Source organism: Populus nigra, chromosome 5 (assembly GCF_951802175.1).
Source record: "Populus nigra chromosome 5, ddPopNigr1.1, whole genome shotgun sequence".
Lineage (NCBI taxonomy): Eukaryota > Viridiplantae > Streptophyta > Magnoliopsida > Malpighiales > Salicaceae > Populus > Populus nigra.
In genome coordinates, this window is record NC_084856.1 from 17,872,958 (window position 1) to 17,898,543 (window position 25,586).

Genomic DNA, 25,586 nt, shown 5'->3' on the forward strand with positions numbered 1-25,586 from the left:
TTTTCCCTTTGCTTTTTTTTGTAGGGAAAAGCAGGAAATTTTATAACCACACGTGTAATGAGATGTAGATGCATTCAAAGTAATGTTATTGTGGTAGGACCCGAGCCCTAAAGATAGAGAGTGCTCATAATAAAGCATGATGATAATAATTTTGCCATCAAGCTGTTATATCCTAATTAATGCAGAAATAACAAGGAACCTTAGCGCATGCACAAATTAAGAGGCGAGGGAGTAGCTAGCTTGGAGACATCGGGGCTCGCACCTCGCATGGGGGCTCCCTCCCTCCCTTGCTTCTTCCTTTTACTATATTACTACTATTCAACTTTACCCTTTAACTTTCCCAACGCAACAAGAGGAGAGTGTTCTTGCTTAACAGGAGACTGAGCTCTCTATATAAATGCCAAAATCACTTCCACCTCTGAATCCTCGTGAGCAGGGGGTGCTTGTAATAATAAATTAAGGAGATGGAATCTTCCCGCCATTGATGGTTCCTTCGTTGATCACACGTTCACTAGAGAAATATAATAAAATAAAAAGCTAGAGAGACAAAGAGATGGTGCTGGAGAGAAAAGCAGTTTTTTCATGCAGAACTTCGAGTTGCTGTCCATTTTCATCATTCTGTTTTTTTTAATATATATTTTATTTAAATTAATGCATTTTAAAATGTTTTTTTTATGATTTTAATTCTAAAAATAAAATAAAAATTATATGAAAAGTACTCTGCACCATGTTAACAAAGTTACATATGAAAAACACAGTATATCTTAATAAAGAAGTAAATTTCTTATAATAAAATGTTTTTCTTATGAATGTATTGATTTGAGTAAAAACATATTTAAATTTCTATCATAATAAAATTTAATCGACCAAAAGAAGAAAAATAGAACCACCTCGTCTTCTCTCTCTCTCTCTCTCTCTCTCTTGATTTTATATAAAAAATCTTGGGCTCATTAAACAATTATTCATGAAACCAAAAAGTTAAACAGCCATTAGAGAGACAAAGAGATTATTTAAGTAGATGGATAAATGGGGTTTGGTTAGAGACACAAAACAAGGTTAAGGAAATGGGGTTCCAGAGAGAGAGAGAGAGAGTAGGCAGTGAGGCACATGGCATGTGAGCAACAGCTGTGTCCACTCCCCACTTGATAAATACCCTTCTTACAGTCTTTTGACTCTCTCTCTCCCCCCCAAGCTTCCTTCAGATAAATCCAAACTCTCTCTAAAAAAGAAACTAGAAAACCAGAGCTTGAAGCTCTCTACCTCTCTAATGGCCGCTCTCCAACGCTAAAGACTCCTCCTCTCTGTCTCTCTCTTTCAAATCCTATCAAGAACAATGGAAGCCCACTTCTTTGTCTCGCTTCTCTCTCTTATTCTCCTCTCACTACCACCTTTTTTTACCTCAGCAAACAAAGACACCCAAAACCTTATCAACTTCAAGACAACTCTCTCTAACCCATCTCTCCTACAAAACTGGCTTCCTAACCAAAACCCATGTATCTTCACTGGAGTTAAATGCCAAGAAACCACTAACAGAGTCTCCTCTATAGACCTCACTAACATGTCTTTAACTTGTGATTTCCATCCTGTGGCCGCATTCCTTTTGACTCTTGAAAACTTAGAGAGCCTTTCTTTGAAATCAGCGAACATTTCTGGCACTATTTCTTTCCCTTTTGGATCTAAGTGCAGCTCAGTTTTGAGCAACTTAGATCTATCTCAGAATAGTCTCTCCGGTTCGGTCTCTGATATAGCCGCTTTACGCTCTTGTCCAGCCTTGAAATCCTTGGGCCTTTCTGGCAACTCCATTGAGTTTTCAGTGCCTAAAGATAAATCAAGTGGGCTAAGAGGGCTCAGCTTTACGTTTATTGATCTTTCTTTCAATAAGATTGCAGGCTCAAACGTGGTGCCTTTCATTTTATCTGGAGGCTGCAATGACTTGAAGTACTTGGCTTTGAAGGGAAATAAAGTGAGTGGAGATGTTGATTTTTCAAGTTGCAAGAATCTGCAGTATCTTGATGTCTCTTCAAACAATTTCTCTGTGACTGTTCCTTCATTTGGCGACTGCTTAGCTTTGGAGCACCTTGATATCTCTTCCAATAAGTTTTATGGTGATCTTGGTCGTGCAATTGGTGGCTGTGTTAAGCTCAACTTCTTGAATGTTTCAAGCAACAAGTTTTCAGGTCCAATTCCAGTGTTTCCAACTGGGAATTTGCAGTCTCTTTCACTTGGCGGCAACCATTTTGAGGGGGGGATTCCTCTGCATCTCATGGATGCTTGCCCAGGTCTTGTTATGCTTGATCTTTCTTCAAACAATCTCTCTGGTTCTGTCCCTAATAGTTTTGGTTCCTGCACTTCATTGGAAAGTTTTGATATTTCTACCAACAACTTCACTGGTGAATTGCCTTTTGATACTTTCTTGAAAATGACTAGTCTGAAGAGGCTTGATTTGGCATATAATGCTTTTATGGGTGGCTTGCCTGATTCTTTATCACAGCATGCTAGTTTGGAGTCTTTAGATCTGAGTTCTAATAGTTTATCTGGGCCAATCCCTGCTGGCTTGTGTCAAGGTCCAAGTAACAACTTCAAAGAGTTGTATCTTCAAAACAATAGGTTTACCGGGTCTATTCCTGCCACCCTCAGCAACTGCTCTCAACTTACAGCACTCCATTTGAGCTATAACTGCCTCACTGGAAGTATCCCTTCGAGCTTGGGAACGCTGAATAAGCTTCGCGATTTGAACCTTTGGTTCAACCAGCTCCATGGAGAAATCCCACTTGAGTTGATGAACATAAAAGCACTGGAGACTCTGATTCTAGACTTCAATGAGTTGACAGGAGTGATACCTTCAAGTATAAGCAACTGCACTAACCTTAACTGGATCTCATTGTCTAACAATCGATTAAGTGGTGAGATTCCAGCATCAATTGGCCAGCTTTGGAGCCTTGCAATTCTCAAACTGAGCAACAATTCGTTCCATGGTAGAATCCCGCCAGAGCTTGGAGACAGTCGTAGCTTGATTTGGTTGGATCTTAATACCAATTTTTTGAACGGAACAATCCCACCTGAGCTGTTCAAACAGTCTGGCAGTATTGCTGTGAATTTTATCAGAGGAAAGAGGTATGTGTATCTGAAGAATGAAAAGAGTGAACAGTGTCACGGGGAGGGAGATTTGCTTGAATTTGCCGGAATAAGATCGGAACACCTGGTTAGAATCTCCAGCAGGCACCCCTGCAACTTTACCAGAGTATATGGAGATTACACCCAACCCACATTCAATGATAATGGGTCAATGATCTTCCTTGATCTTTCTTACAATATGTTATCTGGCAGTATTCCAGCAGCGATTGGGAGTATGTCTTACCTCTATATCTTGAACTTGGGCCATAATAATCTCTCCGGAAACATTCCACAAGAGATTGGAAAGTTGACTGGTCTTGACATTCTCGACCTCTCCAACAATAGGCTCGAAGGGATGATTCCCCAGTCAATGACTGTCCTTTCATTGCTTTCAGAGATTGATATGTCCAACAATCACCTCACTGGAATTATTCCTGAAGGGGGCCAGTTTCAAACATTTTTAAATCGCAGTTTCCTCAACAATTCAGGCCTCTGTGGGATACCTCTTCCTCCATGTGGGTCGGGCTCAGCATCAAGCTCGAGTTCTGGGCATCACAAGTCTCATAGGAGACAGGCATCCCTGGCAGAGAGTGTGGCAATGGGATTGTTGTTCTCACTTTTCTGCTTCTTTGGTTTGATTATTGTTGCTCTGGAAATGAAGAAGCGGAAGAAAAAGAAAGAGGCAGCCCTTGATATCTATATAGACAGCCGCTCACACTCTGGCACCACAAATACTGCCTGGAAGCTGACGGCTCGTGAAGCATTAAGCATCAGTCTCGCCACATTTGATTCGAAGCCCCTGCGGAAGCTCACTTATGCGGATCTTCTTGAAGCAACGAATGGCTTCCACAATGACAGCCTCATAGGCTCTGGAGGTTTTGGTGACGTATACAAGGCAGAACTGAAAGATGGAAGCGTTGTAGCCATCAAGAAACTGATACATATCAGTGGACAAGGTGATAGAGAATTCACTGCTGAAATGGAGACCATTGGCAAAATCAAGCACGATAACCTTGTTCCACTCCTTGGTTACTGCAAGGTCAGAGAAGAGAGACTCTTGGTGTACGAGTACATGAAATATGGCAGTTTAGAAGACGTTCTACACAACCAAAAGAAAACAGGGATCAAACTGAACTGGGCTGCAAGAAGGAAGATTGCCATTGGTGCCGCCAAAGGATTAACTTTTCTTCACCATAATTGCATCCCACTGATCATTCACAGGGACATGAAATCTAGCAATGTCTTGCTTGATGCGAACTTGGAGGCCAGAGTCTCCGATTTCGGAATGGCAAGGCTTATGAGTACAATGGATACTCATTTGAGTGTTAGCACACTAGCAGGCACGCCTGGTTATGTTCCTCCCGAATACTACCAGAGCTTTAGGTGTTCCATCAAAGGGGATGTTTACAGTTATGGTGTAGTCTTGCTTGAGTTGCTGACAGGAAAAAGGCCAACAGATTCATCTGATTTTGGTGACAATAATCTTGTTGGGTGGGTGAAGCAGCATGCCAAATTGAGAATAAGCGATGTCTTCGATCCGGTGCTTTTAAAAGAGGATCCGAGCCTTGAGATGGAGCTCCTACAACATTTAAAGGTAGCTTGTGCTTGTTTAGATGATCGATCAGGTAGAAGACCCACAATGATTCAAGTAATGACGATGTTTAAAGAAATCCAAGCAGGGTCAGGCCTTGACTCACAATCCACAATCGCCACTGAAGATGGGGGTTTTAGTGCAGATGAAATGGTAGAGATGAGCATAAGAGAAGGCCCATAGCTAAGCAAGCAGTAGGTAAACAAGTCCTGTCGATTTTCCAGTGAATTCAAAACACAGGAAAGCAGAAAGAAGGTGGTGGTGATCACTGAAATGATTCATTCAGCTCCAACGAAATTTTCCTTCTTCTTCAACACTTGAAATGGCATAAAACTGCCTGCCTGCTTGATCGGCTTCTACAATTTGATGTATGTATCATGTCTTGTATCCCTCCCAGCAAACTCTTCGTTATTTTATACATAAAAAAGGTTGTTTAACTTGTGAAAAATATGTAAATATACAGTCTCGTCTGTTGTTAAGCTGCTTTGGTTTTTTGTTAAATCTTCTGTTACAAACCAACCTCGAAATATAGAGCCTGCTGGGCTGGTTATCTGTGACCTCGGCATTAGTGACCTAGTAGAGGGCTGGATCTCTTGCCCCTTTCTTCATGCTCCTCCATCTGTTCTCCTTCTCCTTTTCTTAAATTTCAGTTGCATGACAGCATTCCCATAATTTCTTTCTCTATTCTGGTAACGTAGGGTATTTTTGAACACGTTTTCTCGCACCAGAACTAATGAAATGACGAGAAAACAATTTTCTCATCTTCTCTTAATTTTCTTACAGCATGTCTTAGAATTCATACCCTAAGTGTGCCCACTGTGTTCATTCTAAGGGGTGGAGCATGATCCCTTAGCCTTCTACTACAGAATTTTCTTCAAATTTTTTTTGTTTTTGTTTTTTGGAAGTTAAAAACCAAACCAAGCAAAAGGGCAGCGGCAGGGCCAACCATTGGTAGTAGATTTGAATGCCAGAAATCATTGCATTTTGAAAAAAAAAAATAAAAAAAAAGACTATTTGTATTGACACTTTCTCTTACAATTTGGAAAATCTACCATTATTGTTATAATTCACATCATCAAGGCTGGACGAGGACCGTTCAAATCCATGATCAAAATGTCGATCCCATAATTATAAACCGTACACTCATGATAAAGCTTGGCATCAATGATGCCATGAGTGTAAAGGTTGATTGGTACCAAGTAAATTCACGATTTGGCCTTCCTTGGAAAATAATGTAATCAATTACATTTGTCTCTTTTTCATGGATAATGTGCATGGCACGTGCTCTGTACCAGGCAATTATAATCTCCTTTATAGCTTGGAAAGTGTGCACTTCTTTTTGGAGCATGTATGTGTGTGTGTGTATATATATATATATAATAAAAAGACTACTCTTGCAGTATGTGTTTGTTGCCCGTGATGGGTATTTTCCAAGTTCAAGGCTCACATTTTGACTGGCAGCAAGTTATGATTTCCATTAAAAATAACATTAGCATTGTTATTTTTATCTATATATGATGATAAAATATTTGACATAAAAAATAAAAACTTGTCTAGTATATCAAATCAAATTAATCGATCATCATAAATATTAATAAATAAATAAATAAAAAGTTATTATGACTTGTTCAATCTAACGGGTCAAGAATAAACTAATTGACTAGTTTAAATGATAATTTGATTTTAAAAAATTTTCATGTAATTATTGTTGCAACCTTACTTAACTCTAGTTTAAATGTAAAACAACAAACCGTTAAAGAATTAAATCGAGAAAAAAATAAAAAAGTACAATGAAAAGATAATGATACTTTGTATTGATCTAGTTAACAAGTGAAATATACAACTCAGATAAAATAACAAAATAACCAACGTAAAAAGAGATAAATATTTCTTAACCGAAAGCTTTGATTGTTTTGATTTTTAGTAATCCAACTATAATCTAGATTTTTTTAAAAAAATCAATAATACCCTAGACTAAATGCATGGAATTTTATTTATTTATTTATCTCTAAAGACAATTTAATATTTTCACTATTTATATAAAACAAAATAATCCTAATACCCTTTTAAACAAGGCCATTTATTATTTGAAGGAGGGACAAATTAATAATTTCATGGTTGTAGTTCAATATGAAATGTTTCTAGCTAGATCTGCATCTGCAGTAAAATCATATGTACAAGTCAACCTGCTTAATGACTCATTAATTTCTTAAGCTCGGATCCCAAGATAGAGAATCGAATTTTGATGCTATTTTTCATTTCATTTTTATTTTTCATTTTTTTATTTATCTTGCCATCTGATGAGTTGATTTTGCATGAACTTTACGTGCCACTAAAAACTAAGATAATCCAGCTAGCTGCTAGCTGCTAGCTGCTAGCTGTTAGGATATTAATTATATTAATTGATTTAGTATAGGAAATGTTTTCTCCTTGTCTTGTTTTGTTAGTACACACAAGCCATTAATACTTCAACTTGTAATAAAGTTCACTTGACCTGATTAGTATACTAATTAATCTGTCATTAGATCAAACCATATATATTAGCTATTAATTAGTGGATGTTGCCACGAAAGGACGTATGGTACATCACCCTAAGATTCTTATTCCTTTTCACTTTCAAATATAACTAGTTTGCACTACATCGTGAAAGACCAGTTAATTTCCTTTTAAATGTAAAAAAAATAATAAAATATCCAGGTCATAGATTCTGTAACATTGTTATTAAACATGAAATTACAGCTATTTTAATTTTTTTTTTTTATCAAGAAAGAGTTTCTTTATCTTAGTAAACAAGACGTTTTTTTTATTGTCATAGTTGTTTCTCTTACAAATAAAAATATTTTATGACTGTCACATAAAATTAACAAAAAATATCAAAATAGAATGTCCAAAATTTATAAGTAATTGAAAGTTAAAAAACCATAAATATGATAAAATAATGTTCAAAATCTATTTAAAATATTTTAAGAATATAAAATTATTTGAATAAAATTTTCATAAACAATTTATTATTAGTATTATTATTTTCATATAAGATATATAATAATTGAAAATAAATTATTAAAATAGTATTTAAATAATTTACTATTAGTATTATAATCTTCTAAAATAAGTAACAAATGATCTATCTTGCGCGTTAACCAATTGAGTTACGGCACATAATTATTATAAAAAATTAAAAATATATATGTATTAAGATAATTTATTGTTTATACAAACAATAAGACACCGTAGAGAGAACCTATGTTATTCCAGTGTAGGTAATTAGTGCATATATTTTTTAGAGATATTTGAAAGAATAAAATAAATGCAATGAGAGCATTCTATCTCTTCTAAACATATAAATTCAATTTATTTATCAATTAAATTTAAATTAAACACTATAATTAAATAATAAAGAATTGATTTCAAACAACAATTTTAAGCTGCTATCCGCCCGGTTTCAGATCCTTTGGAAGTTATGAAGCTCATGGGGATTACAAGGATTTTCCCTGCTAAAATTGCTATAAATTAGATTCCCGTGAAATGAGATGTTGGGTTTATAAAGGGCTTTTTTTAGGGTTGGGTTTCGTGTTGGGCTTTAATAAGCCCATTAAATTAAGTTTAATTGGGCTATAGTAGGTTAAGTGTTTAATTACGCCAGTTCAAGTCTCAAGTCATTCTAGTTTCAGGTCCACCTACTAATCTAATTGATTACTTACCCTTTATCCTATGCTTTTTATTTCCATTAATTTATTATTGATAAAACCAACAAGTTCGCCGTCAATTCTTATAATTCTATTGCCATACTTTCTGATGATGTATTTTAAAATTCTAAGTCTAAGAAAATGAATAAATGTTAGGACTTAGGAACAAATTGGAGAAAAGTTTCTGGATAAGAACATACGAATTGAATATATCTCTATTTAAGATTTTAACCATTTAAAGTGTTTTTTTGTTTATAAATACTTTAAAGTAATATATTTTTATTTTTTAAAAATTATTTTCGAGATCATTATATCAAAACAATTTAAAAATATATAAAAAATAAATTTTAACAAAACAATAAATAAATAAATTTTGAAAAAATACCGCATTCCAAACGATATTGTTATTGCATGATCGCCGTTTTCTTCGTTGCATGGGTCCTGCAGTCTCTTTAATCAGAATCCACGTCATTGTCTCTCAGCCCATGAACGGTGGGCGGGGGTCCAATTTAAGCAAAATCATCAATCGGCTAATTTGATTTATCTCTAACTAAATCTAAGCCCCCTTTGATTCCAACCATTCTCGACAGGGAGGTTCGGCCTGGAAGTGGAGGCCTTTGGATTACAAAAGAGAGAATTACCTTGGTTATAAGTTTATTCGGTTCATTCAAGTAATTTTTTATGTTTTTATAATTAAATTATTTTTTTATTAATTATTTAAGTTGTATTCAGACCTAGTAAGTTGACTAAATTATATAAAATCAATCTTTTAAAAGTTTTAATTTTTTCCTGCTAAAAACACAAAACACATGGATATTATTTTTAAGTCAAAAAAATTTATCAACTCACATCATAGCACAAATAATAATCTAGTATAGATCTATAAATTTTAATTTCATATCTTCAAGGGTTGAATTTAAGCAACCACGTCTTCCTCTAGCCCTAATCACACCCTGAAAAAATAAAAAAGAGTACGCCATATTTTTTGTTAATTTTTGAATTCCAACCCTTCAATCAACGAAATGGAAGGCTGATGTCAATGAGAGAAGGAAGGGAGTTGTTTAACTGTGATGGAGGGAGGCTGGAAGCGTGGAGGGAGAGCGTTGTGGGGTTAACAATTGGCGTGGCTATCGAGTCTCTTCGGTGGAGGGTAGGTGTTTGTGGTGGTGGTTATTTGTTGTTCATGGTGTGGATGAGATCAAGTGTAAAACCCAGTCCTGGAAATTAACCTCATCAAGTTCTACTACAGGCTCAAGAATATGCAAAGCATCTCCCATGCTTTAACATTTCAGAAAACTCAGTCTTGACCCCAGAAATTATGTCCATGGAGTCTTTATTCTTAATCTCAACTCCTCTTGTACACCTTTCTAGTTTTGGCCTTGGATTAACTTGGAGTTTGCCTAGAAGCGAAGACTGTAATGCAAAAGGAACCTCGTATGTGTTTCAGTCCACAGCAGTCAGAGTAAACCTGTTATACAGAGACACCATTAATTTGGGACTGTTTGGATGTGAAGTTCGCCTTTTTCTCAACTAGCCATCCTCAGGTTTGATGGCGGATGGTGAACGAAGTGATCTTTGGTGCCGATAACTTTTTCATTAGAAATTGATTTGCATGTTTTGACTGTACTGGATTTGCAGGCAAGAGAAAGAGGAGAGAAGAGGTTGTGGCTAGGGTTGGAGAGAGTGTTTTTTTTTTTTTTTTTTAAAGATTTGCAACGTAGCGCTCGCCGGAAAACTAGCAATGTTACTTAATTACGTATATGAAATTAATCTTTTTAATAATATTAAGATTTTGTGTAACTTATAAATTTAATATTCGTTTTTTTCATTGTATATTATGTTTAAGAGCTCTTATCTACTTGACATATTTCTTTAATTATCTATCGGAAGAAATTCATTTCAAGTTCAAATTTCAGCTCAAGATTGCCGGACAATCCAAGACAAACAGATAAGCTAGCCCAAGTTCAAAATATTTAAGCCCAAGCCCATATCTTGAATTAAGTCAGATTGTGGAGGATTGGATCATTGCCTACCTTCACATGTGTATTTAAGAAATACTTATTAAAAGACTTGTTTTTTTCTCCGTATCTTATTTACGATGCGTCGGCCTTTGGGCCGAGAAGGACTCAATTTTACTATCTTCAGCCATCTTTTGTGCACTGAAATTAAATCTCTCTTTAGTCGAGCTTTAGTAAAATACTATGTTATCGGTCCATATGCATTAGATAAATTTTTTTTTTTGATGAAAAGTAAAATAAATTAAAGGAAAATAAAAACCCAAATATTAAAAAAACCAATCGTGGATCTAAAATTAACTTGGATAATTGGTAATGTTTTTAACAAACTCGTGATGAAGATCATGTGATTGTGATGATCCTATACAAAATAAATTAGAACAAGACAATCATAAAAACTAAAATATGTTATGAAAATCAATTCAAAATAAATTGAATAATTTTAAAAAATAATAATTAAAAATGATATGTTGTTTATAAAAAATATTGATACAATATATTATATAGACTTTGACTTTTTAGCTTAACTTATTAAACCTGCTATTTAAATTAAGAACTCCACTAAATTTAATATTTTTTTAATTGTATTTTATTTAATTATATAATAATAAAAATTAAAAAAAAATTAAAGAATAAAATTGGAATGAAAAGAATTGAACAACAAAAAATAAACCTAACCTAGGGGTGCGGGGCCTGGCCTGGGTGGCCCTGCATGTTTGAGCATTTAAAAATAAGCGAGCTCCCTAGCCTAGATCTGCACGCATTGGCATTGTTCATCTATTTTTATTGAAGGAAATTAAGTTTGGAGTAACTCTTGTATTTTTTTTATGTTTTACTTTTTAGTCCTTATGTATTGCATCTATATCTAATTAATGCCATTGAAATAGGCTACAGAAGGGTTAAATTAAAAGGGAAAAAAAGTTAAAAAAAAAATAATCAGGTGGTTCGCTGTTTATTTTAACAGTAAAACTTACCTCTTCTCTTTTAGTTCTCTGTTAATATATCCTCATCCATTTTCTACATTCATAATTGTTTTTTATAGTGTTTTTTTTATTTTCCTGAAATTTAAACCTTAGATGGTAACGCCGAGAAGAAACCTCTTACTGACCAGCCAGGTCTCTAGGTAAACTTGAAGAAGAACAGGAACTTAAGAAGCGGGTTTACAATGATCCTTTTGTGTTTTGGTCTTGTTTAAAATTACAACTGGTCTGGAGAGACCAGAAGCAACTCTGGCCTTACAGGCCGAATGCCGAGGTGAAAAATAGATAGGTGGCCCAGATAAAAGGAAAAGGAACGCAAAAACGCAACTTCGTTATACCAAAAACCAATGAAAGCATGCATGCCAAGAGGCAAGCAGGATTTTCTCTCATCATCAATGTAAAAAAGGAGGAATCCAAACGCATATTCACGTTCCAAACCGGCGATTATAGAAAGCAGTGGTTAGTTTCAATTGCAATTTGCGCATGATAATGAGTGTTAGCAAAGCACTCAAATTCTTACTAAAGAAAGCAGAAAAGGTAACTAATAATTATAGGTAATTGGGGCAGCCCAATCATATCAATCTCAACTCTCCTGTATACACCTGCTTCGCCCCCTTGTGTATTTATGCAGCCCCAATCATTCATGAATGGATGGTACAGGACAGCCCTACATGTTTGTTGTATACAATAATCATCTTTTTCCTTGGAAGTCGGACATCATGTCCGATGAGATGCAAAGGTGGCCAGACTATACTTCATTAAAATGGTGTTAGCGTATGTTGGCTAAGAAAATTAATCTAGCAATTCATGAAGAATTACGTTATTTATGTACCCAAAATCCAAATCAATACAAAAGAAGCTGAAAGCTCTACAATTTTAATTCAAATTTACAGAGAAAAAACAACTATTAAGTTCTTATTCATTAATTAGATAAAGGATGCAGGGGGCCTAAGAAACTCGGCCAGCACCCGCATCTCTCTCTTATTTCTCCATGTCATTGACACCGTCAAAGAAGAGCTCATGCAAAAACAATTGCAGAGGCTAAATTGAGATGACTGGTTAACATACTAAAAGAAGAAGTTATTAAACTGAGATGGAGTTTGTGACTCTTCAAGATCATGGGACGGGGAATGAGCATGTCTGCCTTCATAGGTTGTGATGACCATCCTCGGATCCTCAGCTAATCTCTCCACACGTTTCTTTACGCGACAATTGTCTTGCGTACAACGATAGTAGCTCCTGGGTTCAAAAAACCGAAGAAATTTTTCACCGCTTTGAATGCAATTAGCAGCAAATTTAACTGTGCAAGTCAACCCAGAAAACTTTAACCCGAGCAACACTTATGGTATCATGTAGGCATGATTTTCCTAGCATATAATATCAACACTTTCTACATATCCCGACTAAGAAAGAAAGTGGGAGTGATGTGACTAGTTACTGTCTGTGCTTGGTTTGAATTTGAAAGACATGCTCCAAAAGATAATTATAGCACTTGCATGTGACACTTTCTGCCAAATTGGGCGTATCCCTTGGGGTAAATGACGTACGGAGATGATACAACAATACACCTCCTTTATCAAGAAAATGTTCAGAAAATTGCTTGAAAATGGAAGAATCTAAGGGTATGCATGTACACATTACCAGCAGCTCTATACGTACACGCACCAAGATCATAATGATCAATATAACTTTAGAGCATGGAAAGTTGGTGAAAATTCAATGATGGCACATGGCAGCCCAAAACTTAAGATTAGGGAGGAGAGTTCAAGATATATAAGCAGGATTAAGCATGTTATAGAGGGGGGAAAAGTCACAGCTTCTAGAAGTAGGAATGCGACAATGTACCAACAGAAATAACACTAGCTAGATGCATACACAATCTAAAAATCAAGCAATATTTCCACCAGAACTCTTATGTTGAAGCAGTGCATTTAGGAAGGCAAGGTTTTGGGTATGCCAAAATGTTTGTTTATGCTCTAGATCGTAACATCCTCTTGAATTGATCGTTCTTGAGAGGATGAGATCAAACTAAGCCATTATTGAAGGCTCTGGTGAGCATAAAGGATTTGAACATCCAAAATATTGTGAAAAAAGAGAATTAATGCTGTTAATAGAGTGAACATGATTTCAACCCTAATCTAGTACTGATCTTAAATTTTCAAATTTAAAATCTTGGATGCTACTTTTGTCAGGTAAGCCTTCTACTTTGCAAAAGGAAAAGAGTTCCATTTATTAATTTTTGTTTTCCTCGTATATTTAATATTTTTTTATTAAATGCAATGTATAATTAATAGGAATTATTCCTGTATAAAAAAAGCCTCAAACCTAAAGTTAGTAGTCAAAGTCGTATGCACATCATCAAAAATTGACCTTTTGACATTAGTGTAATTGATTAGCACAATCTAACACTTTTGTAAAATGAAATGAGAAAATTTAAAATTCATATACTCAATTGATAAATAGGCAATTATTCCATCTATAATGTATGGTCTGATTTCTTTATATATATATATATATATAAGCAATTTGCAATCCATAATATTCTATCTATAAAGATGTGAGAATAAAAGGTGTTTAGAGCAAGACAAAAACTAAAGTAGCATGAATTCCTACTAGCCAGCACAGGGTAATCTCTTAGGCCACCCCGTGTTGGATCACATTTAATTATTACTTCACAATTACATACAAAATCAGAATCACTCATGTACAATAATAGAAAGATAAATTTCTTCTTAAGCTAAAGATTATAACAAACAAAACATTTAATTAAGGTTGGTTTGAAGATGAAATTAAACTTATTAAAACTTAAAAGCATGAAAAAGAGTTTTTTAGGATGCACCTTAAAAACATATTTATATTAAAAGCGTTTGTTTAATATTGAGATAATAGTTGTTTTTAAAATTATTTTACTTATATGTTGAAATAATTTTTTTGTTTTTAAAAATTTATTTTTAATATTAGTACATTAAAATAATTTAAAAATATTTAAAAATTTATTTTTTAAAAAAATTTCAAGTTTTTACAAAAGATGCTTTCCAACAACGAAAATAAACAGGTTATGTTTTTAAAAACTCTCCTATCCTCCAAGCCACTCGAGAAAAGTGAAATCAATTCCACGTAGTTAAAAGATAAATCAAATAATGTATTTTTAGATCATGATAATAGTTGTTTTTTTAGTTTTTTTTAGAAATATATTAAATTAATACTTTTTTATTTTTTTAAATTATTTTTAATATCATGCATATCAAAATATCTAAAAATACTAAAAAAATATTAATTTAAAATAAAAAATTCAAACTTTTTTAAATTATTTTTAAAAAACAAAAACAAATAAACTTTAGACATTAAACCAAGTTAGTGGTGCTAAGGACATTCACTGTTATGGAGCAAAAACTTCTTTGGAAATGAAAACTGCCTTTTGACTTCATCGGCATAATTTCATTCCAATGTGATCTCAAGACAAGAAATCACATCCATTGCTCAAAACAAACGAGATAAATGCTCGTGCATGATTATGCAGCATTCAAAAATTCAAAACTGAAATCATTGCCGTAGAATTTTCTTCTGCGTTGTAAGAAATTTTGATAAGTGGTCACTAGAGAAAAGCAAGATTCAACTGCTTAAAAGCACTACATATGCACGGCTAAACGTGCTCTTCTAGAAGTGTTGGTGTGAAATTGTCTTCTGTACTCTCTCTCACCTCCCCGTTGCAGTGTTTCCCCTGTCATAAAGCAGTTCCGACGAGGGGACAAAGAGATTGCAATAAACTAGAGTTTTTTTCACCTAAAGAAGCCTGACTATCTGCATGTAGGCTGTGAACTGATCAATGCGCATATGCCAACATGCGTCTGTGTGAATGAATGCATGAGCTCAACTAAATAAATGTCCTAGTTTGAACAAAAATTAAATATTACTGTCGGAAACGAGTGATAATTAAGGAAATGTATGAACATATACACACAATATATGAAACTAGTGATAAGGAATGATGATGTATGTATTTCAGTAAACTGTCTTAATTAATTACATGCATCACTATCTTTCTCATTTGAAACTCTCCATTCAGATCCATACATTTTCATATGGTAAAACTGAAGACGGATTTCTTCATACCTTTTCTATAGTCCTTTCCGGTATTTAGCTTGAAACAATAACACAACGTGATCGGAATGTTCAGTCAAGATTCGTCTATTATGGTATATCCTCTAACTTTAAGAATTTCTGCTCAAGTTAGATCTTCTACTTTCCTAAGCATACACCATTATAATTGATCAGTTGTTGCACATTTTTTAATACTTCATTTTAGATTTCTGTCCTGAAAAGGTAATAATTACTTCTTTTTGGCCCCTTTCATCAATTGTTTTTATGGTCAATTAATGATGCATCAATATGATTGATATTCTCACATAATATTTATCCATAAACATCTCCTAGCCAAGCCTGTAAAGCCTATTCACAATGATGATGAGAGAGGGGGGGGGGGGGGGGGGGAGGAACATAACACATGTGTATGTGGGATACAACTAAAGCAATAGCTAAAATACAAAGTGATATCAACTTTATTAGATGATAGCAATTGATCTCTAAATTGAATATCAAACCTGGGATGCTGTGTGTTCTTTACCACTTTCTGGCCGTACTTCCTCCATTTGTAACCATCATCCAGCACATCCACATCACTCAAGGTCTTGAAACAAAACCTGGGCTCCCTCACCTTCCTCCTTGCTTTTATCTTCTTCAACTTTATTGTTGATACCCCTAGATGATCTCCTCCAGAACCACTTCTTTTGCTGTTCAAGCACTCATTTACCTCTCCCCAAGCCCTGGAAACCATTTAAAACACAGACCCTAGTTCATTAGGGAAAGAGCACTGCCTGAATGAATATATATACCTACTTTGGTTGGGTGAAATTAACAAAGTTCTATATATGGATTAAAGGACTACCTAATTACTATGCATGGCTTAAACAAAATCCCTCCTTCTTGTCATTTTAACAATATTTAACTTCTATAATAAATAATATGCGATCTATACAAGTACTAAACAAGGATGTTAAATGATAATCCTAACCTAGAGTATACTCATACAATATATTTGCTTCTTTAACAGTTAAAGGAGGGGGAAGCCAAAAAACAAAACAAATCCACTCAAAAGGAGATTTGCATGATTTTCTTCTTGAAAGTGTGATCTTCTTACCAGAGATTTGCACTAGATCTTTGCAAGGAAAGAAGATGGGGTCCTCCCAAATCAGAAGCAATAGTGTCCTCTCTTTGCTTGTTAGTGACAGATGAGAGTAGTAGGGTTTCAGTAAGATTGGTGGTAGAAGGTGCATCAGCCGCAAGTGAAGGAGGTATTATGAAGCCTTTGAGAGACTGGTGGCAACTAGCCGATTGAGGATAGGTCAAGTGTGGAGGAAAAGAAAAGAAGCCCATTTGTGTAGGCATCTCTTGATCTTCAAACAAGGGCTGCTGGTTTAGTGTAGCTTGGGAGGTAGCTGCCATCTCTCTCTCTCTCTCTCTCTCTCTCTCTCTCTCTCTCTCTCTCTCTCTCTCTCTCTCTCTCTCTCTCTCTATCGAAGATAGAACACCAGTAACTAATTGTACCTTTGGTTCTTTTTATATGAGAAAAACCTGGCAAGGAAGATCTCTAAATGATCACAAGCAGGCAGCCTATATTAAAACAAGCGAAAACAAGAGGGCTTCTCTCTCGAAGAACTCCCAGAAACAATATAAGAGAGAATTGCAAAGATAAGAACCTGAGTGCCTATAAATATGACCAGCCACTTTCCCTTTGAGCTCCCTTTTGCCTCTATCTCTCTGTATGTGCAAAAGAGCCTTTTAAATTGTTTAGCTCCTCTCGTTTGAACTTTTTATATAGTCGAGGAATGGGATACAGGAAGAAAATATAAAAGGGGAAGAAGCCTGTGACTGCGATAAACATTTTAACAATAAAAAGTGCATAGACTTTTTACAAAGTGAAGTTGGTTTTCACTTTTTAAGTGATTTTGTGCAACACATTTACTGTTTGCCCTCAAAAGCATTAGAAATTTTGTGTCCCTAACGAGTTAATGGAATTTCCCTGTTATCTCTACAAGATGGAGGTCAACAATAGACGACAAAGGGGTTAAATACTGTGGAAAGTAAAATGATTTTCAGAAGATTGATGAGATTGAATAACTAGTTATATTAAATAAATTGATAGATAGATTTAGTCGGTAGAATGTAATTTTTATTTATATTAGATTTTATTTATAGCAGTTTAATTTTTTAATAATTTAGAATTTTATATTTATAAAAAGACTTGTAAACAGTACAAAAAAATAACTAAAAAAACTCCGAGAGAAACACTTAATAAAATATATCTTTTTATTTTTTATTTTTTTTTTATCTTTTATCACATCTATTTTTCTACCCACAAATCCAATTGGAAAGAATTTAATTTCGATATACAGATAGCTGGTTCTGTTATACATTATTTTCTTTAAAAAATGGCTGTTTAGTTTTATTTTTTTTCTCACCAGATTGCGCTGCACTCACTATATATTAGAAACAGAAACATATGCGTGCAAGAGGTGAATTACATGTGAATCCAGAGAAATTTCAGAAAGTGAAAAGAGGAGATGATACATGAATGATAGTATTACTGTCTAGGGTTTCTTTCTTTTGGGTACCCCAAAAAGAAATATCATGAGGAGTAATGATGATGAATCTTGGGTGCAAATCTCTCACTGAATATCGACGGTGAAGATATCATTATGATTGATGAGAGAGGCCCTATTTGACTTTATGCAGAGAGAAAAAACCTCCCAGCTTTCTCATTTGTCACTACTTTAAGCTATATCACCTTTTAATTACATATGTATGTATACTTCCTGCAACCCCACAGCTACCCACCATTCTCAAATTCCAAACCAAACTATTATGGTGTCATGATCCCTTCGATTAAACATAATAATCCTTGGTTACTTTCTGATGTCTTTCCTCGTTAAAAACTCTTGTGGGTCGCAACTCTATTGCTATCATAATATTTCTCTTCCTTTCTGTTTCTCAAAGCATGCAGGCCATCAGATTATACTTTCTTTAACTTGCAAACTAATTATGCTCTCACTGTACTTGGGCCAATGTGGTTTAACTTGGATAAAATGATTAACTAACTTCATTTAGTAGAAAATAATGAGTCAATAAGGAGATCTAAGACTCTATGCGTTGGTTCAAATTCGTAGGCAATTAACTGGAAATAACTAACATAAACTGATCATCTAGGCAGGCATAGGGACTTGCAATAACGAACTTATTATGAACCATGCAAATTCAAGCTAGAGATTTGGTGATAATTCAATTGAAATGAGACTTCTGCTCACATGAACAAGAGATTTGTTATCGTTCGTTTAATTCTAGAATGGAAGATTAAAGTTTAGGAAAAAAAGAATAAGACGAGGGGTGGCATATATTATATCCATGTTTTAATTAAAAATATATAGTTAAAGCTTAGACTAATTAAAGAACGTCCACCAAAATTAAAAGAAAATAGTGTAAGAAATAATTTTCCATAGCTGAATTTGCAATAAATATGCTGTTTAAGAGATAAATACTTGAAAAAAATATTATTTTTATAACTCAATATGAAATTGTAGATCAATATGTAGTAGTAGCATGCAAAACAAAAAGGGTTAAATGTTGATTCATAACTACCTCTGTAATCCTTTTGCTAATCTAAAAAATAATAATTTAATTTATTACAGGAAAAAGACTATCTTATTCTTCTTTAAATTATTGCTAAATCTAGCGTAGGTCCTTTTGCTGGAATTAATATACAATCTCAAGTAATAAAATTTAGGATGCGATTGGCCGGGCCGGGAACGAAACTTTTAAGCATGATAAAAAGTAAGTAACAAGTGGACTTTTAAGATAATCTACCCTCATTTTCACACACGCAAAAAAAAAAAAAAATACTATGAATGGTAATATTAAGTTTTAGTGTCAAATTAATGCAAGTAATGTACACATGCTCGTCTTGTGATTATCAAACGCATAAAATGGCACATGTTAATTATGATATTTGTCACGTGTTCTTAGCATATCAATAAATAAATAAATAAGCAATTTGGTATTAAAAAATAATCTCTTCGTTAATTTGGATGATATACTTGCAACAAAGAGAATTATTAAAAAAAAATTGATCTTAAATTAAAGACATAATGAATTCAAAGACAATTATAAAAAATACCCTTGAGATGCATACTTAACACAAAGAATGCTGGGCATGTCGCGCCTATATTGGATGTGCACCGTCCATGGGCCCAGGCTTTTTGCCTGGGCTCATGCCCTATAAAGAATTAGGTCCGAGCTACCACATCCGAACTCATTCTTCCCGGCTCCCTGTTGTACTTCATGTTTAGGATACTAAACTCAAGCTTAATAAATATTCTTGATGGGCTTATTTTGGAGATTTTTTAGGTTTATTTTGGGAATTTTTTACATCTATTTTATTTATATTAATCAATTATAAATGACATGTTTAATATTCAATTAAAGAGCAAATTGTTTTTTATTTTAACGTGGGAAAACTAATGAAAAGAGTACTCTAACGTTTGAGCCTGAAAAAAGTAAAGATAAAAATTTTGCAGTCGATCCTTGGTCATGGTGAAAACCATAAAAAGGTGAAAAATAAAAAAACTACAGGAGCTTATCCTTGCGTGGACATGATGTGGCCATGATATCACAATGCGACGTCCCATTGATAAATAATAAATTGAATCATCTACAGAGATTGTTAAAATAATACTTTATATCTTTCTCACTTTCACTTTTGGGCCCTGATTAAGTTAGGGATAGGGCATGGGGTGGCAAACTACATCATTTCTTTTTGTCTCTGTTTATAGGTGGCCATCATGCCTCTTCGATCCTTTCCCTGTTTCTTTCTTTTTCGAAGAAAAAAAATCATTGTTGAACTAGTGAATGATTGTTTTTATGATATAATCTGTTTTCTAATTACTTTTTATTTTAAAAAGTATATTCAATTAATATTTTTAATACTTTCATGTTATAAATAAATTAATAAATAAATAAATAAGAATTATGTTGTATAGTAGTAACTCACCGGCCACAATACCATAACATTGTGACTCCCCCGACAAAGCAAATTCACTCCATTCGGTTCTGCCAAGCATGCCCTTCACTTGGTTTGATGCCGCTAAGTGAATATCTGCAGGCTATTATGGATTATTCACAAATACTGTTACGTACGCGGTTCCACTCTTGAAAGAAATTATTACATCACATGTACAATATGCCTTCATGTTTTATTATGAATGAGCTTATTTGGCAAATAAAAAGAATGCAATTCACTCGAAAATGAAGCTTTATGCCAAATTAAATTTTAAAATGGTGTTTGGAACGAGGTTGAAATCGTATTTTTCAAGAATTTGAAAAAATTTTTAAAAAAATAATTTTTTTATGTTCTTATATCGTTTTAATATGCTAATATCAACAATAATTTTTAAAAATTAAAAAAATATTAATTTAATATATTTTTAAGTAAAAAATACTTTGAACTATTACTACATTCTCATGCACCCTCTAAATAACTTACTTAGAGGACAGGATATGAATTCACCTCTAGTGAAAAAAAAATATTTTTTTAATTTTTATTTTCTATAATATAAACTTTTAAGTAGTGTAAGTACAAACAATATAAAATTGTAGAAAAAAAACTCAATTAAAATCTTGTGTTAAAAATGTTCCAATCTCATTAAAGATTTATGGTAATGTCGCCTTTTGCTTTGTGATGTGGCAATCCACACTCATTCCACGTCATGGTTTTTCTAATAAACTAGTTGAGGCTCGTTGGGGGGAGGGGGCGGTCCACTGTAATTTACAGTTTATTTTTTAATTAAATCTTGACAAGTCGTACTATTAATTCATTAATTTTCCCATTCAGTCAAGAGTCATTGTAAAAAGGAATTGTATGCTTATGTGTTTTTCTTATCTTTGTATTGTTTAGCAATGCTCCATAAAGTATAGGGTAGTCCTACATTAATAAGATAATTCTGTTAATTAAAACATTATATTAATTGATATAATTAACTTTATTTGTATGAATCTTGTTTTATTTAAATGAAAATGATACTGAATTCAATGCTTAAGAGATTAAGATATTTAACTCAAAACTTATTGATTGAAATAATTTTAAAGATATTTAAAAAAAGAGAGAACCTAGATTGACTTTTAGGTAATTAAAGATGTGTATTTGAGAAAAGTGTTTTAGGATATAATCCAAAGAAAAACAAAATACTTTACTCAAATTTCTTTGTTAGGGTATCAACATCTTTAAGCTTACGTATTTTTTGTGGAAAAAATGGATTTTATGAAAAACATTGCATACACAAGAATATTTGAAATAAAACCAAATATGTTTGGATGCCAAAATGCATATTTATTAACCCAGATGGATCCTAAGATTATGGGTACCAAAAATAACAAGTTGAGATTTTTTTTCTTGTAAAAAATAAAGATAATGATATTTTGATAATGGATGTTAAAGAGAACGAGTGACAAACCTGATTCACTTCTTTTAAAGAAAAGAATGTCAGATATGTGATATTCGAAGATGATACCATAGAAAAGATAAAAGGTATCGGTAATATTGGTAATTCTTCTATTATTAAGTATGTTTTACTTGTTGATAGTTTAAAATATAATTTATTTAGTATTAGACAATTATATGATAAAGGTAATAAAGTTATATTTGAATCTTTACATTACTTAGTTATTCAAGTTATTGATGAAACAATAATTTTTATATGAAAAAAACTTGAAAACACTTATGTGATTAATATAAATGATAATGATAATGATGTTAAGTGTTTTAGTGTATTATTAGACTCACATTGTATTTGGCATAGAAAACATATGCATACCAACATGGAATTGATTCATAAATTATCAAGGAAAGATCTTGTAAAAAGGCTTCCACATCATGGATATATAGAAAAAATGATATGTGTTGCTTATCAATATAAGAAGCAAATCAAGAGCTCTTTTAAGGCCAAGAATCAAGTTTCAACAAATCGTGCACTATAACCTTTTCTTATGAACTTTTGATTCTATATGTATTTCAAGTTTTGATGTTAAAAGATTTGCATTTGTTATTGTTGATGATTATACTATATTTACATGATCATAAGGACAGGGCAATTCAAGCTTTTCAAAAAACAAATTACAAAAAAGATCAAAATGAGAAAAAGGTTATTGGATTTCCAAAACTAGAAGTGATTATGGTAGAGAATTTGGCAATCTTACTTTCTGATTGTTTTATAAGGAAAATGGTTTTAAGCGTAATTTTTTTTACTGTTAGAACTACTTGAAAAAATGAAGTTTTTAAAAGAAAAAATCATCCTCTTAAAGAAATGGAAAAAACTATACTAAACGAGTATAGTTTTCCTTAATATTTTTAGGCAAAAACTATAAACACTTTTTGTTGTATTTCAAATCGAGTTTTTTTTTGACATGTTTTACATAAAACTCCACAAGAGCTTTGATTTGAAAGAGTACCTGATATTTTTTATTTTTATTTATTTGGATCAAAACGCTTTATTTTAAATAATAAAAATAATTTAGGAAATTTTGATTTCAAATATGATTAAGGTATATTTCTGATTATTCTACTAGTAAAGCTTACAGGTTATATAATTGTGGAGTTCCAGTAATTGAAAAATCTATACATGTTGTGTTTGATGAGTTTAACACATTTTATCTTAAAAAAGAATTAGAGGTTGGCGTGGATGTTATTTTTGATAGGTTAAACCTAAATGAAGCACAATAGAACACCTCCAGGAAGAATGATAAAAGGAAAAAAGAATCTCAAATAACTCATCAATAACATGATCAATGGACAAATATCAAATTTCACAAAAATTTTCCAAAGCAATTCAAAAACTAAAAAGACTTTTTCAGGATTCAATAATTAGTGACCTGTCAAGTGAGGTTAATATATGATTCTTCATGATTAATCAAGTCGGTAATGTTGCTTTCATCTTTAAACTTAAACCTAAAAATTATAATGAAGTCTCGCTGGTTGAATATTGGATACTTTTCATGTAAGAAAAACTTAATCAATTAAAAAAAAACAAGTATGGAAATTAGTTCTTGATAGTCCTGTTTTTGTTCCTTGTATATTAAGAAGTAATTTGTTAATACTTTACAAACACTAATCAATAACCAAATAAATATAAGTTTGGAAAACTTAAATGAACAAGTTATTTGGTTATGAACTAATTATTTTTTGATGACTTGTGTGTTACACTCTGGTCATCGTCAGTGATCTTTGGTATTGTTGGATTCGTCTCGTTAAGATTTTTATAATGGTATTAGTAGTGTCGTCATCAAAATTTCAGCGTACTTCTTGAATCCCTTTATTTATTTATTTATTCTCTTCTTTTTAAAAAAAATAATTTATGGTAGGCCATTTTACAATGTAAAAGAGTTACTAGTGACATATGTGACTCACGAGTTGAATATGACATTTATGATTTTTAAAATTATATTATTTCTTTAAATATTTTTTAGATTGTGTTATTTTATTAAATTTTTTTTTAATGTGTGTGTAAACCTCAATTTAAAACTATTTTCATGAAAATCACTTAACCTATGATCATGCATTGAAATTACAAATGTAGTTTTCATTTTTTTAAATTATCTAATTATAGCCTAAAGCTAACGGTCGCCATAAAGACACCAAAATGTAGTCTCTCTCACACTTGTTTAATAACAGGAGAAGATAAAATTTGATTGCGTTCAAGAATCCCACATAGAACAGTACAAAACAAAAAACATTTTGTTATTGTAATAAATTGTGTTTTTAAAAAACATTTTTTATTTGAAAATAAATTAAAATAATTTTTAATATTCTTAATATTAGTACATAACAAACATTATAAAATACTAATAAAATCAATTCGATATTTTTTTATGTAAAATATATTTTTAAAACATAGAAAGAAGCAATGCAAAACAGCCTCCCAACATTCTTTTAAAAAAATCACGACATTCAAGGAATAATGGTTTCTTTTTTTTTAATTTCAAGGAAATATATATAAAGGAAAAGGAAAACAGAAAAGGACTGACTGTTCAATTTAGTGAAAGAAAGGATGTTTTTATTTAGGCATTGAATGGTGGGTGTGTCAGTGACATGGAGGAATCAAGTGGTGGTCTGTTATTTTCTCTTCTTACAGAATTAGTTGACATGCGTGCAGGTACCACTCACCTCAACACATCGGTACCGTACTTCTGTCTCAGTGGTGGCGCGTGCTTCAGACCCTTCTGTTCTACTGCTGCCTATATATGTACTGTACTGTTTCCAGGCTCTGGCTTTCTACATTTCTACATAGCAGAAGCAGAGTACGAGTTTGACTCTGCTTGTGACCGCAACTTGTTCATTTCTCGAAGGAGACATACGATGATCAAATCCTCGATTGCCAGTCAGATTTTGGAAAGAAAAAATTCCCATGGCTGCCACTCTTCACATTTAGCGAGAATATGTGAAGAAATTGTTTCATAAGGGAATTTGTTACACCGAGAGAACAGGATGAAATATTGATTGCATGAGATCTCTTTGGTGAGATGTGAAATGTAAGGGCTTAATTCCTGAGACCATTAGTACCTCCATCAAGAAGAAAAATTAAAAAATAAAGAAGATTACTTTATTGAAAGATTTTTTTATCGAAATATCCACCATTTTTGTGATTTATGAGCTAGGTTGGACTCTACTTCTTTGACAATATTTCTTGGTTGGAGCGGTTAGGCGTTCGAGTATTGTACTTTAATATCATGAAAGCTTTAAACTTAATTTGCATTGATTTTTTTTTTTAATTTTTCCCACGGTAATGGGGTCAGTCTAGCATTAACTTGTTCAGTGAAGAACACTTTTTCATAATCTTTCCTTTTCTAATCCGTTCATGTGTCAAGATAATTACCTACCAATAGCTTGGTGGCCAGACTGGGGGCTAACAAATGATTGGAGACAGCAACAAAATCAAACCAGCTCTCCTCCTTTTGGGTTTTTGGGCATTATTGCTGTTATTTGATTTGGGGTCCTACCTAAAGAGAGTGATCTACGCCATAAAAGTCTATGCTATTATTACCGATGTTTGCCATTACAAGTTACCATGTTTAAGTTTTTCTAACAGAGTAATTATACTTG

At 33.0% G+C, this 25,586-nt stretch overlaps 2 protein-coding genes across 3 annotated transcripts; one reads left to right on the plus strand and one right to left on the minus strand.

Annotated features, from left to right (window-relative positions):
- Positions 1 to 1,159: 1,159 nt before the first annotated feature.
- LOC133694092 (systemin receptor SR160-like) lies at positions 1,160 to 5,262 on the plus strand. The gene has a single exon (XM_062115524.1). The coding sequence runs from the start codon at positions 1,334 to 1,336 to the stop codon at positions 4,886 to 4,888; it is 3,555 nt and encodes a 1,184-aa protein (XP_061971508.1). The 5' UTR covers positions 1,160 to 1,333; the 3' UTR covers positions 4,889 to 5,262.
- A 6,916-nt stretch (positions 5,263 to 12,178) lies between these two features.
- Positions 12,179 to 17,309, minus strand: LOC133694071 (probable WRKY transcription factor 13). 2 transcript variants are annotated; one of them, XM_062115495.1, is made up of 4 exons: positions 17,143 to 17,309; positions 16,584 to 17,017; positions 15,988 to 16,209; positions 12,179 to 12,625 (listed from the first exon to the last, which is right to left on the minus strand). In XM_062115495.1, the coding sequence occupies exons 2-4, from the start codon at positions 16,886 to 16,888 to the stop codon at positions 12,454 to 12,456; spliced, it is 699 nt and encodes a 232-aa protein (XP_061971479.1). In that variant the 5' UTR covers positions 16,889 to 17,017; positions 17,143 to 17,309; the 3' UTR covers positions 12,179 to 12,453. The 2 variants fall into 2 exon arrangements, with proteins under 2 accessions (XP_061971479.1, XP_061971478.1); XM_062115494.1 differs by having other exon boundaries at positions 16,584 to 17,309.
- Positions 17,310 to 25,586: the final 8,277 nt, after the last annotated feature.